Source organism: Hemicordylus capensis, chromosome 6 (genome assembly GCF_027244095.1).
Source record: "Hemicordylus capensis ecotype Gifberg chromosome 6, rHemCap1.1.pri, whole genome shotgun sequence".
Classification (NCBI taxonomy): domain Eukaryota; kingdom Metazoa; phylum Chordata; class Lepidosauria; order Squamata; family Cordylidae; genus Hemicordylus; species Hemicordylus capensis.
Genome location: NC_069662.1, coordinates 12,981,340 through 12,997,690, shown reverse-complemented (window position 1 = coordinate 12,997,690; position 16,351 = coordinate 12,981,340). Strand labels below are relative to the sequence as shown.

General features: G+C 46.7%; 1 protein-coding gene across 1 annotated transcript; it reads left to right on the top strand.

Moving 5' to 3' along the window:
* The first annotated feature begins 9,229 nt into the window (after positions 1-9,229).
* LOC128330884 (ribonuclease-like) lies at positions 9,230-15,591 on the top strand. Its single transcript, XM_053264245.1, has 2 exons — positions 9,230-9,296; positions 15,134-15,591. Exons 1-2 carry the CDS (start codon positions 9,230-9,232, stop codon positions 15,589-15,591), a joined length of 525 nt encoding a protein of 174 aa, XP_053120220.1.
* Positions 15,592-16,351: the final 760 nt, after the last annotated feature.

Here is a 16,351-nt window from a genome sequence, read left to right as displayed (position 1 = left end):
GGAGAACAGAAGAAGACAAAAGCTGTAACACACACTGAGAACTAAGACACAACTTGTTGATGTTCCAGTCTTGCCTGTGGTATCCTTCCCAGGAACAAAATAGAAAAACTGGCACTCCCCTGCTGACTACACACACAATGTCTCAGTTACAGAATTGGATCTCAGACTGGAGAACTGTTCCCCTGAAGGAGGGGGATGCCACATTCACATGATCTAAGTAACACACATGTTACTCAAGAGTTCTCAAACTTCAATCCCCCATGTGAATTTGGACTACAACTCCCATCCTCCCCAGCCACAATGGCAAGCTACATATCCAATAAGATAGAGAGGCCATTCCCATAACCCAATTGGCTGAGGCTGGGGAGGGCTGGGGGGAAAGCAGGAGCCTCCATGACTTCCCCTAACACGATCCAAGCCCAGAGAGGATTCCACAACTTGCATGCCCAGGTGAGCTGCACAGCGGGCTGGCACAGCGAGAGGGAGGTGAGGGAAAGGCAGCCGGGCCACCAGATATCCCACAATGCACTGCACAAGCAGCACCGTGCACTGGGATATCCTCCGGTTGCCAAGATGCTCCTTCCCCCAATCTCTATGGTAAGTATGGCTGCCGGCAGACTAAAAGGCGCATGGATGAAAGTGTTTGTCTCCTTACGGAACCTTTTGTGAGTACCACCTTCATTTTGGTAAACTTTACGAAGTTTGATGATGTTATCTCAATAAGTTCATCCAGTGTTCCGTTTGGAATTGACATGGTGTTGGTTCAAGAACTTCATGTGTCTTTCTTGTACATCCACACAAAAGGCTCTGAGTACCCATACAGCCATCAGGAGCGGAAGGAGAGCAAAGCCAGGTCCCTTAACACGTCTCAGCACGTGTTATGTGGTATAGTGCTACTCCCATATTTTGGAAACTGAGCAGTCTACAATAACCTGACAATGTGCTGCCGTGCAATCACACACTATTATTATGTAGTTAGGAGCTTGTAATATGTTTTTTGATCAGCTTTTTGAAAAACAATCAGGGTTCTTATATAGTGCTTTAAAATGCTGCAATGGAGGCTGGATTGCGCTCTCTCTCTCTCTCTCTCTCACACACACACACACACACACACACACCTGGTTTCTTTTTCTCAGTGAATGTTTCTGGATTTCCAGCAAAAGATACTTCACTTGCTGCTCAACCCACTGGCCCTTCCTGTGGAGTGTGTGGCAGGGTGTGTGTGTGTGTGGGCATATCTCCCACTGTCACCCAGCATCCCATGTGTCTGCCCCACCACTCCGCTGCCCAATGCATGTGCAGACAGCAACCATTTGAGAGGTCAGCAGAAAAAAACTTGCTCATTCCTTTAAAGGGGTCTTGCCTGCGGATTCCTCACATGGCTGCCACACACATGGCCATTGGCCAGCCAGTGTGGAGTTGGGGCCACCAGCGGTTAGGGGCTGGGAGCCTCCAAGGTGGGTGAATGAGGCAGCAAGAACAGCCCCCAGGCACCCACAGCCTGGGTTCACTGCGGACCCTATGGAGCCTGTTGATTGGATACTGTACTGGATACACAGTCTCACCGGGGAAGCTGGGGAGCAATGTTATCAGCCTGCATGGCCCTGTGTGATGGGAGAACCAGCCCTTGCAGTTTCCACATAGAGGAGAGCTGGTCTTGTGGAGAGGAGAGCTGGTCTTGTGGTAGAAAGCACGACATGTCCCCTTAGCTAAGCAGGGTCCACACTGGTTACATGTGAAAGGGAGACTAAAAGTGTGAGCACTGGAAGATATTCCCCTCAGGGGACTGAGCCACTCTGGGAAGAACAGAAGGTTTCAAGTTCCCCCCTGGCTTCTCTAACGTAGGGCTGAGAGAGATTCCTGCCTGCAACCTTGGAGAAGCCACTGCCAGTCTGTGAAGACAATACTAGATAGACCAATGGTCTGACTCAGTATATGGCAGCTTCCTATGTTCCGATGTTCCTATGTTCCACATTGGAACACAGACCTTCACTTGTGCCCCACAAAACAAGGCTGCCCCAATTTGCTTGTGCTGGTACACCAGCCTTGAGACGGAAAGAAAATCATGGGAAACAGTTCTGCTTTGCAGGAAAAACGTTATTTATTACAGAAACTATCCCAAGGCCTCCAGTTTATATCCTATTGAGAGGATAAGGCTGGGTTTTTATTAAGCCCAGCAGCAGATAATGGAAGCCAAGATCTGGAAGCACCATGGCAGATCATGTGAAGGGGAATCAATACAGCAACATAGCCGATAGGTGGCAGTAGGAAGAAAAGCATAATATGAGCTTATCGAAGGAAATGTGAAGGAACCAGCAAGAGCTTTTGGGAATGCTTTAATATTATTGCAGTTACATTTCAGCAAATAAGCACTGAGTTCATTCCACTCAGAGACACTTAATGGGGCTTGAAAAGAAATTAGAATTAGCAGATCCATTTTTACGTTCCTGGCATCATTCAGAATTTGAAAAAAGAGGTGGCCACCTATGATCTGCGAAAAACTCATCCTTTTTCATTACTAATTTAAAAGTCACATTGAAAAGACAGTCCCCCCTCCCCCACAGGTTATCAGAAGATGGCACTATGAACTTTTGTGACATCCTGAATCTCACCGGAACTCTTTGTCATTCTATCTCCTGCAGAAATTTTTGCTGAACTTGGAATAAATCACTTTCAGGAACAACTCATCATTTGGTGGGCATTGTTTGGCGAGCTCAGAATGAGAAGTTGTTTTTGAAGGGGAGGGAGGTTACTGTGACAGAGTCCCTTTGTGCTCTGCTACCCAGACCTGATGCCCAGATGATGTCATTAAGATGACGTCCATCTTCTCTGGATTGCAGAGGACACCATGGGACAGGCTTGCTGGGTCTCAGTGGCTTAAACCTTGAATTGTGATAGGAAAAGCAAGCCCATGAGAAAAGACATAGGAAAAGTGTCCTTACACGAAGAACCTGAAAGCGGCTTGAAGCAGGGTTGAGGCTTGAGTGCCAGGAAGTGAGGACTTAGACGATTCCAGCAAAATGCACAGGTAGGCGCCTCACGCAAGATACCCGGATATTCCGGGTCTCAGTATTGCCACTGTAGCTGCATCTGGGTGGGCGAGAGCCTGGGTTGACCCGGCAAGTGGTGATTCTGAAGGGGCGTCTGCTCTGACGAGTGTTGCCAGAAACTGGCCTCCCTCCTGCACCACAGATGCCTTGGACTTGTCTGTCGCTTGAATGGATGAAGGTGTTGTCTGGCTTACATACAGGACGAGTCATGCCCCTTCGCTGCATCATCTGATCACAGTACGTGCGAGCGTTGGATGGTGGCTGGCCGTTGTCAATGTGCCGCTGCTTGAACTGGCGGTAAGTGGCCCCACTGACAGTCTCCAAGAAGACCAGGAAGGTGAGGCAGACCACCAGCAGCACAGCACAGCGGGGTGCCCTCAGGACCATGGCTAGATCTTCTGCTACGGCTACTATGTGGGGAAAGAATAAGGAGGAGTCACAGGTGCTGGTTGCCATCGAATTCCCCTTATGGTAACTTTAGAGCCAATTGAACTGGCAAACTTGTTGGAGCTGGTCCAGTCCAAACAATGTTCCTTGTGACTGGGGATGCTGGGAGTTGTAGTCCAACAATATCTGGGGCCCCAAGTGATTGTATGGTGGACAGGAACTGGGTAGGACAGGTTTTCCTCCTACCTTGGTCAAATGCTGGATATGGAAGCTGGGTAGGACAACCCTGCCCTACTCAGCTCTGTTCTCCTACACAATCACTTCTCCCTCCTCCTACCTAGATCTATGCTCCCACACAACTGAAAACTGGGAGCATGCACAGCTCCCAAACCTGGGTAGAACACAGTTTTCGGCTCTTTGAACAGCCTCTCTATAATCCCCACGTACATGTGCCACTATTAAACTAGGCTTGCCAATTTGCCAGTCAGTCAGTTCCAGACTTTGGAACTATGTCTTTAACCGCAATTTGATCTGCCAACATTAGCTGCTGATAATGCTCCTCTCTATTCTGCTGCATTCTACCACTCGTGGTGCTGGTAAAGGCAGTGGAGCAGGTTGCCTAGTGCTTTTCTGGTCAGCTGGCAACTATAGATTAAAAATATGGATGTGAAAATGGGAGACATGAAGAACAGACTCAGAATAAGGCATATTAGGAGGTGCTCATGCTTACCCTCAAAATCAGAGAAATGTGCAAGTTCTTTGGATGAGTGGCACCCCAGTGACGGAAACCGATGCTCTTCAATCTCTTCCTTTAGCTAAGGTAGCTCCATTTATATCCGTAGCCTGCCAAACCCTACTGCGTAATAAATACCTCTCATTGGCTGTAACCTTTTCAATAACTAATCTGTCCCGCAAAACGGACAATTGTTACATTTCAGCCCACACGTAGGTCAAGTGATTCTGAAGCACATAAATGCACCTTTTCATTGCATCAACATCCACAGGATTAGTGTGACGGAATGTATCATGGGTTACTTAATCAGAACAGTGGTAGGGGTTCAACTTCCCTGAAAGAGGCCAACTTCCTCGCTGCTATTAATCTCCGAAATTGCTCACCTGCAGAGGAACGTCAGGTATGCTCTCATATGCAGTGTATGACTGAGTCCCAGCTTGGTCAGGATCCTGTAGTAAACACTTCCCAGAATCCATGCATTAGTTTCATGGCAGCCTGCCAAGGATTCTTCTGCAGACAGGTCAGAACGGAATGTGTTTCATTACAGGCAAGACCTGGGTATTGTAATTGATCTTGTTCTAACAATGAGTTGGAAGGCCTGTGTGTGTGTGTGTGTGTGTGTGTGTGTGTGTGTGTGTGTGTGTTTTACGTTGTGGAAAAGTCGAATAAAAAGTTATTGATAAAAAAAGAACGGAATGTGTTTCCTGAGGACAGAAAGCTTGAAATTGAGCCTAACTAAATGCCAGTTTTGTTGTTCTATTCAAATTTAAGGCACGGTGGATGCTAATTTTTACATGAAAGGGGAAGTACTGGTAAAAGAAGCCTCCTTACCTTCTCAGGCTCTTTTCTCAGCTCATTTAACTTCTGGGCAAGTTATTGCCCTCTGAGAAAACCCTATGTTGAATCCTCCTTGTCATCATCATTTGTGACCCTGGAAAAGGGGAGGGAAGGGAAGGGAAGATTGCGCCATTGAGTCGGTGTCGACTCCTGGAAACCACAGAACCATGTGGTTTCCTTGTTAGAATGCAGGAGGGGTTCACCATTACTTTCCCCCATGCAGTATGAGATGCTGCCTTTCAGCAGCTTCATATATTGCTCCTGCCCTATATTGGTGTTTCTCAAAGTCTGGGAAACATACCAACGGGGATTTGAACTAACAACCTCTTTCCCCCTAAGCAAGTCACTTCCCTGCTGCACCATTAGGTGGCTTTACATGGAGCAATTTAGGTTGGGAATATTGTGTAGGAGGGGAAAAGTTCAACATCCTCACTCATTGCTTTCCCCAGTTAAATTACCCACCTGCTGATGATAGTTTTGAGGGTTTTTTTACAAAAATTATGGTAAGAACAAAACTGTCTACTTTCCTTTCACAATAATGTTAATTGATAATCACCATCTTCACATTCATGCATTTTTTTTTGTTAAACACCCAGTGCAATATGGATTGTACTTGTAATTGCCAGAGCCTCATCTTTAAGAATAGGGTACACCACACCTTGATTGAAGATGGTAATGAGAAAATGATGTCATTAGAAAACATGCTGCTGAAATATCCCCATGAGGCACTACAGCAATACAGGCTCATCAATAAACAATTGGTCCTGAAAGTTTTTTTTTATGCCTGGCTTTTATTTTGCATCTCCTCTGGAATGGAGGTGTGCATTCACATATTGGTCAAATTTACCCCCAAAGTCTCTGCAAGCTATCAAGAAGAACTTCACGCACAATCCAGGTTTTTCATTGCGCATTGGAGTGTAGCCTGATTTATATCTGGGGTAAAAAAATCCACTTTTTGTGTTGGTTTGGGTGGGGCAACTTTGAACTCACAGTAAAGCCTCACAGTAAGTTCGCATTAATGCCTGCTATCCGGGAAAACCCCTGATGTTGCAAAATTGTCTCACAACCGGAGAATAAAACAATGTCTAGCACTTGCTGGCCAATTCATTCAAACACCATGTTTCTGGCTATGTTTCCATCTATATTGGTATAATTTGCTAGGCATGTTAGTTGTACATAACAAATTGTTAGTTGTACATTACAGTATCGATGATTGGCCTTGCAAGGCTCCTGGGCCAACAGCCCTCCTGTCAGGACAACTGAACCAGACTCTTTCCTTACACTGTGGGCCGGAAGCAATCTTTTGCCCCTTTCCCATCTTTTCCCAGTTGGGCTCTGAACAGATTTTCCAGGGCCATACAACTTCACCCTCTGTCAGAACTTCCAAAGAAAAGTAAACTCCCAAATGAACGACCAAGTCATCTGGAACATTTAGCAAATATTGGGCACCAGATTTCTCCAGTCGGGCTCTTATGCTGCTGCCCAGCTGCCCAGCTGGGTGATGTGGACTCAAGGCTTGCCCCCTTCTGGGGCCCACATGGACAAGGCTAAAGAGGGTGGTGGTGGCGGCAATGGCTGCTCACGCTACAGGAAGGAGAGGAAGGGTCCTGGTCCTTTGCTACCGCCTCCTGTGCCACCGCTATTTCACGGAATCATTGCCTCTTCCACCTTCTTTTCCTCCACCCCTGTTGAGCCCCTGGTCTGCTTTGTCCTGCCTCCCTTTCTGTTTCCTCATTGGTAGTCAAACAGGGCCTTCTCCAGTGCTGTCCACTTGGTAGCCAATCAGGTGGTGTTTGCCCCACAAACCAATCTCCATGCAGCCACCCACACCAGCAGTCAGGTTGCAACCTACTTGGGCATGGCCATTGCCACCTAGCTGGAAAAGAAGAGCCCTATGCCAGCAGTGGCTGCCGCAGCAACAGCAGCTATGGGACTCACTCTGCCCCCCAAACCTATTTTTGCAGCAGCAGGAGAATCTCCAATGTGTCTCTCCCTTCGAGTCACCTGCCCCACCATCTCCATTGGCTTCTCCTGGAAGCCAGTGAGTGCAGTGCCTGGGATGGTGTGAGAATTCCAAACCAAAGAGAATATTGGACATGCCCCAGGCAGCACATATAAATAGGCCTCCCTCTCTGCTTTTTTTCTAAATGAAATCACATACAGTAGTTTTCACAGCCTTGTACAGTCATTTACACATGCGCGCAAACACACACACACACACACACACACACACTACAGACACCTGTATGCACAGACAATGTAATGTCTGAAGAGGGTTTCATTCTCTGAACTCTCTGTTCTTGCCATGAAATGCTGAAAGTGAATCTTTCCCCACTGCAGGATGAGGCCTCCTCTGGTTCCACTCTCTCGTCTTGGGCTGTTGCAATGTTACACATGGTTTGGAGAACTATCCTTTCTACATGGGTGTCTCAACCCAGGTCAGTTGGTGGTTGAGATGCAGAAGTGAAAAGGTTACTACATTGTGGGACCAGGAAGGGTCAGGAAATAAACTGCCCTGAGCCTTTTTGGAAGGACAGTATAGAAGAATAAGGGCAACGGCCACCGCATGGGGGAGATTTCATAGACAACCTTCCAGAGACTCATGCCCCTGTAGATATCTATCCGCCGGAGATTCAGCTGAGTAACTAGAGAAGACCCTCTTAGGATAAATACTCCACCTGCTCAAAAGACGCCTCATTCTAAGCAGTGAAGCTGAGACTAGTTTATGTTCAAAAATTAACATCAGTCTCAGAACATATGGGTCTCCTGAAGACCGCTTCTTAAAAGCCTTTAGATCCACCGTTTCCTCCTCAAAAGCCAATAGCTGAGCTAGAGACTTTTTAATAGCAGAGATAGTGCCCCAGCAATGCTGATTGTACTGCTTAAGCAGGATGGTGAGCTCGCATTGACAAGGGAATAATTGAAGTCCCCCCTCATGATCTAAGCTTAAAACAAAGTCATTTGAAGAAGGGTTGGAGGGGTTAAGATCCGCCAAGTCCATCTGCATGGTTTGAGTGCTGGCCTCCCGAATACCTGGGGGGACAGTTTTATTACAAAAGCTGTTCTGGAGAATGGTAAGGCGTTTAAGTATATCCTCTAATTTCGACAAACTAGTAGAGGACTTCTGAAGTAGATGGATTAAAGTTTCCGATAATAAAGCCAAAGTTTTCACACTCAAGTTTGGCTCTGCTGCTACATCTTTAGAAAAAGAGGTCCTGGAATGAAGGCCAGCATTAGAACATGTATCAATATACACGGAGGAGGCCGTTTCTGGCTGAAGAGAGTTATCCACAGTCACACCGCTTTGCCTGGGAGAGGGAGAGGGGTGGATGCCAAGTGTATAAGAATCAAAAAAACTCTCTATAGCATTGTCTACAGTGCAACCTTGGTCGATTGAGCAAACTTCAGCTTCCTCTATGGTAGAAACATTAGACTCAGGATCTTCAAAACACCCCTTAAACTCATTTCTTTCGCTGACTCCTCTATCCATATTGGGGGAGGTAAGAAAACAATCAATCTTGGTCTGGGTGGATCCAGGGGCCAGTATGACTTGTGCTTTAGAAGGCAGCTTGGCTGGTAATTTAGCTTTTACCTTAGCCAATTTTCTTTTTGGAAGCTTATCCACTGCAGGACCACCATCTCCACAGAACCTCCCCCTAAAGCACCGCTTACAGTTCTTACAGTTCTTATCCATGTTATGTCCCGGCATGATGAATTCTTCTGTGTGTTGCTTAAACAGACGCCAAGGGGATAAGATAAAGGCCAGCTGTGTAGATTGACTAAATAATAAATAAAACAAGGACTATACGACCAGCATATAGGCTGCATATAAGCTGCGAACTGTGAACATTCCTCAATAGAGATTTGCCAAGTTTGAGATAGGCAACAAGTCGAAGGACAGTATATAAATCTAATAAATACAAAATTAGGGATGTGCACAAATTGATTTTTAAAAATTCAATTTGTGCACCTGATTCAATTTGTGCACCAAATCTCCCCTGATTTGTTTTATATCCAAATCTACCCAAATTCGATATTTATTTGCTTTGCTTTGATTAAGATTCAGACTGATTCAGACCACTTAACAAGGTCCTGGACCTAGGGGAACCAAATTTGGGTGGTGGGTAGGCCCTCCCTTCTTGCCTGTGGTCTTCTTAGAGGTGTGGTGGGCCACTGTGTGAAACAGGATGCTGGCCTGGATGGGCTCTTGGCCTGATCCAGCATGGCTGCTCTTATGGGACATAGGATAGCCATCTGCAGTTATCTGAAGGGCTGCAACATAGAAGAAGGTGAACTCATTCTCTGTTGCCATGACTAGAATTAAGGGGTCAAAATGGCAAGAAAGCAGATTCAACCTAGACATTAGGAAGAATGTTCTAGCTGTAAAAGCTGTGGGGCAGTGAAACAGTCTGCCTTGTGCCGTGGTGGGTTTTCCTTTGCTGGAGATTTTCAGAAAGACTAGAGAGGCATCTCTCATGGATGCTGAGGCAGTTTCCTCCTCTGAGTGAGGGGGTTTTGTGTAGATTGTAGGGATGTGCGAATCAATTTGGGTACAAAACGATTTCTATCCGAATCTGGCTGATTCAGGGATTTGTAGACAGAACAAATCACTCCTGTGCTCAATTGCCCAGATCCGGGTACAAAACAAATCACCCCAGATATGGACCCTCAAAATTTGAAGATTTGGACCTCCATTTTCTGGCTAAAGTGGGTTAGCTGGTAGTGCCCAATGTGTGGAAGCTACCACCCAAATTTCAAAGAAAATGGGCAAGGGGGTAATTTTTTTTTTTTTAAAAAAATGAAGTTGGCTTGTCTTTAAGCTTTTCCCCATAGGGAATAAGGGGGATTGCAGCAGCCTTATTGCTCCACGTGGGAAGCACCAGGTGTTCTGAGAGTTGATTCTCTGGTATGAGAGAATCTACTCTCAGAACACCTCAGACAGTGAAAACTACAAACCCAGTGCCCCATAGGCTTGTTGTTTTTGGGGTGGTTGGCACCCTATGTGTACTACACCACAACATGCTCTGGGCCATCCTGGTGCCCCCCAGGTGGAGTTATGGGGCTATTGAAATCCCCCATTATTCCATATGGGGGAAAAGCTTAAAGACATCCAAACTTCAGGAAAAAAAATTAAAATCACCCTTTTCATCAATTTATTTGAAACCTGGGTGGTAGCAGGTACCCATTGGGGCACCACGACCTGACCCACTCTTCTGCCCTTGAAAACCCTTTTCTGGCCTGAATCTGCCACAAAGACATGCCAACTTCAATTTTTTTAAAAAACATCCCTTTGCCAAATTTCTTTGAAATCTTGGTGGTAGATTCCTTGCACCCATTGGGCACTACCACCCACCACAACCTGCTCTTGGCCACCCTGCTGCCCACCACTGGGGAGTTATAACTAATGCTGATGAAATCCCCATTATTCCCTATGGGAAAAAGCTTAAAAATGTGTGAACTTCAAAAATCTTTTTAAATATCACCCATTAGCCCAATTTCTTTGATATATGGGTGGTAGCTTCCGTCCATTGGGCACTACCAACCACCCCACTCTTTTTGCCCCCAGAATCCCATCCCCCTGAATAGATCCAGATTCAAATTCAGAAAATTTGTGTACAAATCTGGGGTGATTTGTGGGGGGGGGGCAGATTTGGACCCAAAACAAATCATGGGTGATTCAATTCAGGTACAAATCAAATTGGAAAAAATCAATTTGTGCACATCCCTAGTAGATTGCGCCGACTAGAAGATCTAGATGGTCTCTTCTAACTCCCAAATGCTATGCTCTTATGCAATTTGGACTATCCTCTGAATTCAGTGGCATTGGATTTGATTAGACCTTCTTGCCTGGGATTTTTCCAAGCATCAAGCCACCAAAACACATTGCCTTGTGTAACCACGGTTCCCCTGAGATTGGTAGCCACTGAAAGTTAGGCAGTCAAATGCTACAAAACACACACACACAGAGTATACTATTATAATAGTAACAATAAATTACTTTATTGTTGTTTTCTCTGTGTAAACCGCTTTGGGAACTTTAGTTGAAAAGTGGTATATAAATATTTGTATGTATATAAATATTTGTATTTGCCTAATCCCGCATTTTAGCTATACATTTCCATTCTCTTTGCCTAATCCCACATTTTAGTTCAGCAACTCTATGCCAGAAATTGCTACACGGAGAGAGACTAAATAGGGAACTCACAGGCCAGCTGCCTCTTCCTCACAAAACCACAGGTTGGCCCCCATTCCTGGGCAATCAATATATAAGCAGAACTCTCTAAAGAGGAAGACAGGACTGGCGGGATCCTCTCAGCTCTGTGGAAAGTTAGAGCCATTCATCTAGAAGAAAGCCCAAAGGGAAAGGGAAAAGATTGGGTGAGTTTAGAGTCGTGAATCATGTCCACTTTCCAAGACAATGGATGGGAGTGGGTGTGTCTGTGGGACAGAGGTAATCTTTTAGGGTTAGATACGTACCAGGGGTCAGTTACAAATGGGTTCTGTTCAGGACTAATTCTCAGAGGTAACAGTCACAGACAGAAATCACAAGGATTTGTGTTTCCTGGCTTGGAAATGCATTGCATGGGTGGTTGAAACAGGTGCCTCAAATATGAGGTGAGCATTATGATCCCTGCTTTCTTCTCTGGCTCAGCTTTTAGGCAAGCCGAAACATTTTTCATCTCCCTGCTCACTTCTACCAAAGTAGCCTAACATCCACACACAGCCACCAACAATCTTCTAATCCGCTCATCACTTCAACCCATTTATCTGGCTTCTGCCCAGAGGTGGCAAGTGGAATAGAAGAACAGGAGAGGTCTCCCCTCCTCATCTTTCAGCTCCTGTTGTCTTGTTTTACAGTGTGCAAGTCACGCCAGGAAATATAGTTTTCCCAAGGGATGCTGTGGGTGTCAATAGTCCTTGGGAAAACTACATTCCCCAGGTCTACTTGTTCCTAGCCATGCTGAATCACAGCACACCAGCTACTGGAAAGGGAAGAGACCTCCCTGCCTTCAATTCCCCACTCCCATATTAACATTACCAGAGCAACAGCAGCCAGATAAGTTCATGGAAGGGAATGTGGAGGAAGCTTGGAGTTGTGTTGGTGGGTGCAGAGCAGAAGGAATCATGTATGTGGGAGGGGGGAAGAGGAGCTGGAAGCTCATGAAATGTGGGTGACTATAATCCCCATCATGTTCTTAATCAAGGGCATGACAAGCTCTGAATCAATTAAGCTTGACTCAAATTAAGCTATGGTTTCCCCCAATGTTGGATGGGAAAGAACTTCGTTTTAATCGGAGCTGATGCCATTCAAGGCTTTGGAGACTTGACCGTCATCAACCACAAGGGTCATGCTCTTAAAACTTCGCATTAGCTGACCTGTCCAGAAAAAGAAACACTCCTGGTTTAGGATGACCTCCTCCTTTGTTGCTAAGGCCTCCCTTAACCCCTGTCTGTCATTTGAAATTTTGAGAAGCAAAGCTCTCTACCATGTACTTCATCATGTCAGGGGAAAGTGTTGCATGCAAAATCACTGCATGTTGTACGCAACAAGGGCAGGGTGGTAAAAGGAGGTGGAGATGTAATGCATGTTTGACATGTCCCTAGAGAAGATTTAAATGCAGGGAGAGCAAGAACTGTGTGGCACATGATGACCTCAAAATGTTGCCTTTTTTAAAATCTTGGAGAAGGGAGTTCCCAAAGGGTGAGGATAGAGGAGATTGGAATTGTCACTGATGATGCACACAAGCAAGTGATGAACTCAGTAGTCCTCTCCAAAAAAACAGACATTGGCTGAGTTCGGAAGTAAAGGGAAACCAGAGTTCCCTTCACCTCTGGTTTCTCAAGCCACATGTCCAAATTCAGGGCAATGGCGTTGGCAGGGGCAAGGGATCTGGGATTTCCCTCCACCAACTTCACTCTGAATCTTCATTCACAGTTCCATTTTGCTACCACAAACTCCATTTCTGCGGCACTAGCGTTACCTTAAAGCACTGGAACTGCACTTGCGCCCAACGGAAATGGAGTTGAGGGAGGAAACTCCTCCCTTGCTGCAGCCCAATTGGCTGTGCAGACTGTCCTTCTTTCAAGAAGAAAACCCGTACAGCCAGCTACCCCGCCTCACTGCAGTCTCGCCAATGTCTGAACTCAGACGGGAGAGTGGGAGGAGCGGACGTGAAACTGTGGGTCCATTGGACCCACGGTTCCATGTTACGTCTGATCAGGAATCATGTTAATTCTCAATAACTGGTCTTCAGAGGTATACTGCCCCTGAACCTGGAAGTTCTATTCAGATATTGTGGCAAATAGCCACTGATAGCTCTGTCCTCCATGAGTTTGTCTTATTGCTCCTTAAGGCCAAAAATGCTAGCAAACCTCCTATTTAGGAATTAACCACAGTAATGTGCTCACGTGGCTGATTTGACAGTGAATCATAAAACAACATCCCAGTTCCTTTACTTAGGAGGCAGCAGCAGCAGCAGCCCAAGCCCTCAGCATGCCTGAGGCAGGGCTCCAAGTACTGCCTCCTCTCCCCTCCCCTCCCCTCCCCTCCCCTCCCCTCCCCTCCCCTCCCCTGTGCAGCACCTTTTGGGGTTTGAGGAAGTGGGCAACCTAGGAAAGTACCTTGCAGCCCTGCAGTCACCCCCACAATTTACTGCTTGAGGCAACCACCTCACCTCACCTCACCTCACCTCACCTCATGAAAGGAGCACCCTAGCTAGGCAGTACCTCTGGAAACTGGTTCTCCCTCTGCTCTTTCATTACATGTATCATAGTACAGTGGCATAGCATCTGCCTAGCATGCAGACGAAAGTCTGAGGCTCAACCCTCATCATCTCCAAGTAGGGCTGAGAAAAACTCCTTATGCAGCAGCCCTGCCGGATCGGGGCCAAGACCTATCTAGTCCAGGATCCTGTTTCTAGAGGCCTCCGGGAAGACCACAGGCAAGGGGTGAAAGCATGCCCTCTCGCCTGCTGTTGCTCCCTTGTGGCTTTAGGGGATGCAGAAACATCCTGCCCCTGAGCCTGGCTATCACCTAGAGTCATTGAGACTTGCAGCCATTGATAGACCGGTTCTTCATGAATTTGTATATGCCCCCTTTATTTATTTAATTAAGTAATTTAATTTATATTGCCTGACTCCAAAGGCTCTGGGCGATTCACCGAAAAGCCACCCAAACGGGTGGCCCTCACCACATCCTGTGTCAGAGAATTCAGTAGATTAATTACGTGCTGTGTAAAAAAGCACCTCCTTTCCCCAAGTCCTAAGTTTCCTGGCATTCACTTTGATGGGATGACCCCTGGTTCCAATCTTGTGAGAGAGGGAGATAAAACCTCACTCTGTCCACTTTTTCCACATCATAGACCCCTATCGTGTCTCCCTTAGTCACCTTTTTTCTAAACTAGGCCCAAACTAAACTGCCTAAAGCTCTTGAGAGCCTCTGTCAGTCAGAGCAGACAATCCGGAGCTAGATGAAGAAGCTCTGACTCGTTAGATGGCAGTGTCCCATGTTCACCTTCCACTTTTGCTGCATGTTCCCGATAGGAACATAGGAAGCTGCCATATACCGAGTCAGACCATTGGTTTATCTAGCTCAGAATTTTCTACACAGGCTGGCTGCGGCTTCTCCAAGGTTGCAGGCAGGAGTCTCTCTCAGCCCTATCTTGGAGATGCTGCCAGGGAGGGAAATTAAGAACAGTCCTGCTGGATCAGGCCAAAGAAGGCCCATCTAGTCCAGCATCCTGTTTCGCACAGTGGCCTACCAGATGCTGCTGGAAGCCACAGACAGGAGTTGAGGGTGTGCCCTCTCTCCTGCTGTTACTCCCCCGCAACTGGTATTCAGAGGCATCCTGCCTCTGAGGCTGGAGGTGGCCTGTAGCCCTCCAACTCGTAGCCATTGATAGACCTCTCCTCCAACTTGGAACCTTCTGCATGCAAGCATGCAGGTGCTCTTCCCACAATGGCCCCATCCCCTAAGGGGAATATGTTCAAACATGTAGCTCCCATTTGGATGCAAATCAGGGCAGACCCTGCTTAGCAAAGGCTACAATCCATGCTTGCTACCACAAGACCAGCTCCCCTCTGCACCATTAGTAATGAATGCTGTCCTTATTTCTTGCCCATGCAGACATACACCCAGCTTCCAAGGGCCCAGGCATGTCTCCAAAGGGCCCTGGCTGTCAAATTCTGCTTTTCCTGCTCTTCATACCAGCCGCCCTCCTGATGCCACCCAGTGAAGGGACCTCCTACCAAGACTTCCTCAGGAGGCACCTGGACAACCCCAAGACTGATTTCCAGGATGACAGCACCTACTGCAACCTGATGATGCAGAGCCGGGGCCTGAGCTGTCAAACAAGCAACACGTTCATCCACGCCAGCACACAGCAGCTGACCTCCATCTGCAGCTCGAGAGGGAAGATCCTCGAGGGGAACCAGAGCAGCAAGACGCTCTTCCCAATCACCATCTGCGCCCGGAAGAAGCGGCTTGCAGTGGTCCGCTGTAGGTACAATGGGAAGAGCAAAATCAGGAGGATCCGGGTCACCTGTGAGAGGGGCCTACCTGTCCACTACATCACACACTTGTAACCTTTTGAGGATGGTGCTTTCTCACCTGTGGGTGATGATGGCATTCATCATCGTTTTGGCTTGGCGATCTCTCTTGGAGTAAATCTCTCACCCCCAGACCTTCCTGCAATGCTGTGCCCAATGTGTCATTCATGATGTATCCTGCTACTCTTTGTTCCAAGCAAAATGTTGCCGCTCAGTCAGTGTTGAAACAACAGACAAGGTGGTTCTTCCAACACCAAAATGTGGCCACCCAGTATAGCTTCCAATATTCTGCTCTGTAATAAATCCACTTCTGTAGCTACATGGTGATTATTTTCTTACACACAACTGCCTTCTAGTGTCTTAAGTGCAGCATAGCACATCATTTTCTATGTAACAAAACCAGAGTCGTGTTGCTGGGTTATCCGAGTGACCCATCTTCCTCAGAATCTTGAAAGCAGCAACCCAGATGTCCCAGATAAGCCCACAAGGCAAACAAGAGGATCTAGAACATTTCTCACACTGTAATGTGTGAAAGTAAAGGTGGTTTGCCCCCACATACACACATGTGATCAATTGCAGCTCATGATTAGCAAACCTGTATAATGCATACTGCTGTCACATGAGGCCCATTCACATGTTATTTTCAACACTCATACAACAAGTGTACAGTGTACATAGGTCTGTACACAGATACAGATCTGTACACTGGTACAGTGATTCACATGTTATATTCAACACAGGTAGAGCAGTGAATTCCCTATTTACACCAGGTTCATGTTTAAAATGAACCCAGGTA